General features: G+C 50.6%; 1 protein-coding gene across 1 annotated transcript; it reads right to left on the bottom strand.

The window, feature by feature from the left end:
- Positions 1-241: 241 nt before the first annotated feature.
- On the bottom strand, positions 242-1,791 carry CHC_T00007059001 (hypothetical protein). The gene is made up of 4 exons (XM_005710441.1): positions 1,619-1,791; positions 958-1,498; positions 457-866; positions 242-290 (listed from the first exon to the last, which is right to left on the bottom strand). Exons 1-4 carry the CDS (start codon positions 1,789-1,791, stop codon positions 242-244), a joined length of 1,173 nt encoding a protein of 390 aa, XP_005710498.1.
- Positions 1,792-2,935: the final 1,144 nt, after the last annotated feature.

Genomic DNA, 2,935 nt, shown 5'->3' with positions numbered 1-2,935 from the left:
ATAATTGGGAGATGAAGGGTCGACAGGTGGCGGTTGAGCTACTCCGCCATTAAGCAACCACAGATCCAGAACTGTAAGCGTAGGCTGAAGGGTGGCTGACAGAAGGTGTATTTCACGAACTTGACTGTGCCAATAATCTGCCATTTATCTATATCTACTCTGTCATTTTCCCACATTTCACTTCGTGAATGGCGGTGCATTGGTGGTGCACTGGACGAGAAGATGGTGAGGAATGGTCCTGTCAAGGCAGGCAAGTTTGCCAAATGGCAGTAAAGTGGCAAATAGGAGGTCTATGCATAGCGAGGGATTCAGCGGAACGCAGCATTGATTAGTCAATTTATTTTGTGAAGGGATCGTAGATTGCGCTGACGTCACTCCTTCTGCGGCACGCTCAGATAGATAGGGGATGGCCGCCGCCCCATCGGAGACGTCGCTCTTGGTCCAGCGTTGATCTACAAGCGCCCGCTGGAGGTGCAGCAACTCCTAACACACTTTCTTTTGCATCCGCACAGTTCTGGCCCATTGCCCACGCCATCAACTTTGCCTTTGTGCCGACGGCCCAAAGGCTTTTGTACACCAACACGCTTCAAGTTGGTTACAACTTCATCCTCAGCATCCTTGGAACAAGTGATGGCCCTCCCGTGCCGTCGTCCGCCACTCTGCGTGCTCTGCGTAGCCGCCACGTCGTTGTTTATTTCGGCCCCGTGCGCCACCATTTCTGATGCCACTGACGCGTCAAACGTATCAGTGGAGATGATCAACGACGGAAACTCACGTCGAATCGCATCGGTGATCGCCAGTACACGCTTCAGTTCCTCATTTGCGCCGACTGTCTCTGCACCTGGCCGCGTGCTTTGGCCGCCGATCTATGGGCATCAGGAGTAGTGCTTTTCTTAAGCTTCGGAGGTAAACATAGTGTGTTCCAAGAGTTGTCGAGAAAGTTTGAGAGAAGCTTACGTCCAATACGTCGAAGTCGAATTTCGCGAATTCTTCCGCCCGCCGCAGCGCAGAGCTCACCCTGTTGTTTTCTCCCCCGTCGCTGAAACTGTCCGGAGTGGCATTAATGATCCCCATTAATAACGTGTGTGATCCCCATTTTAGGAGTTTGCCTGTGTTCGTGGGCGTGACTTTGACCAGATTGCAGTCTGTTTCACCCCCAAGCAAATATGAGAGCAGGTCAACTGCACTTCGTTTGGTGCCGTCAGTTCGTGGGATCTGACAATCTTCAGAATTGTCGGAGAGCGGGCGAAGAACAAAATCTCTCTCCGCTCGCCGAGGATGAGGAATCACTAATTTGTCATCTGACGTTTGAACGAGGCGTTCTCCGTACGCAATAATGTCGAGATCAATAGAGCGCGGCCCATACCCGACGCTCTTCTGATCTCTCCCAAATTTCTTTTCAACGCGCTTCACGGCTTGAAGGACGTCAAGTAGCTCCAGCGTTGTCTCGATTTCGCATGCAGCGTTGAGGAGTGCAGGTTGCTCTTCAACATACATTCTTTAAAACGAGAAGGGATCGACACGGATGAAGGACGCAATGATAAGCTCTCTCAGTTGTCAGAGTGTCTGGAGTGTTTGCAAACGATCATGGCCAGCATAGGATGTCTTGTGAACTTACGGAGGGCTTTCATACAGAAACGAAGTACGGCAGACATTCGCAAACTGCCTCACCTCGTCTAATGCTTTGCAAATTGCACTCACCCTATTGCCCACATTGGAGCCGAGAGAAATACTGACCTTCTCACTACTTGCTGTGGAGTGAGCCCCCCGTCGGAAGGCATGGCGCGTCATGTGAGGCATTGCAATTCGTTTCTCAAGTAAAAGGTCGAGCTCTGAAACGCCAATGTAAAAATTGGAGCTCAAAAATGAGAGACCAAAAACTCCCCTCCGATGACACGCATTGCCAACAATTGCTGGTTTCACCATTCAAATCGCTAACCTTCAGCTTGCATCCATGGTGCAATAACAATGAAAAACAGAAACAGAGCTCCAAAAGCCTTCCGAGGGGCTGCCCAGGAGTCTGCCCTTTGGAACAGCTTCCTTCCTCGAAGGTACATGGCACGCAATGGACGAGGAAGTTGCAGCTGCGGCCGGGCATATCAAGGACGCTGCGCGCTTGCATGCATTCAAATGCGATGAACACGAATGCAGTGTCTTGAAACCGACTCGACAACGCTGGCCCTTGTTGTGGTAAAGAGCATCGCAATTTCCTTCATCAGCAACATGGAATGGCTATATCGCGATTTCCGATAAGCAATGAATCGGCTTCCGCCCCAGTAGTTCGAGCTACGCGTTCTGTGCTGCCTGCACGTTTTCTCGCACACGGGTACCGGTCCGAGGGAACAAGATACCTGAATGAAACACACACTCCTTCCAGGACAAACAATCAGCGCGTGATCCCGAATGGAGCTGCAGCTCCTGTATCTGTCTAGGGGACGGAGTACGGCTCTCCGGATGTGCTTCGCAGTAATCCAGGAGACAATAGCACCCCTTCATCCGAAGTGGCTCGCCAAAAACGAGCAGGCAACGAAGAAACGTATTGTACCACTTACGCAGCGTCGTTGTGAGAGGCTTCGGACGGTCTCCATCCTGCAAGGCCCTCATCACATTGAAATCGAACGAAGAAGCACGAGTGAATTGTCAGTTGTCGACATAGCACGACACTAAAGCGAGGGATGGAAAGTACGTACCGACGATAGTCGCAGATTTTACGTTCCAAAACGGCCATGTCAGTAGAAGTATGGGGAGAGCAGTGGACAGAACGAAGGCATTGGTCAATATCTCAATTATACAGAAAAGGGCGGCGGAGAGTGTTGCAGTAGAACAGTACATAAAATTCATATGTTCGCATACTTACGAGCAGAAAAGTCGTGAACATTACCGAACGGCGTTTGGCTGTACATAAATTCTAAACCGGGGTCAGTAGTCTTACAGG

Source organism: Chondrus crispus, genomic scaffold (assembly GCF_000350225.1).
Source record: "Chondrus crispus Stackhouse genomic scaffold, scaffold_60, whole genome shotgun sequence".
NCBI classification, from domain to species: Eukaryota; Rhodophyta; class Florideophyceae; order Gigartinales; family Gigartinaceae; genus Chondrus; species Chondrus crispus.
This window is presented reverse-complemented; position numbering and strand designations above follow the sequence as displayed.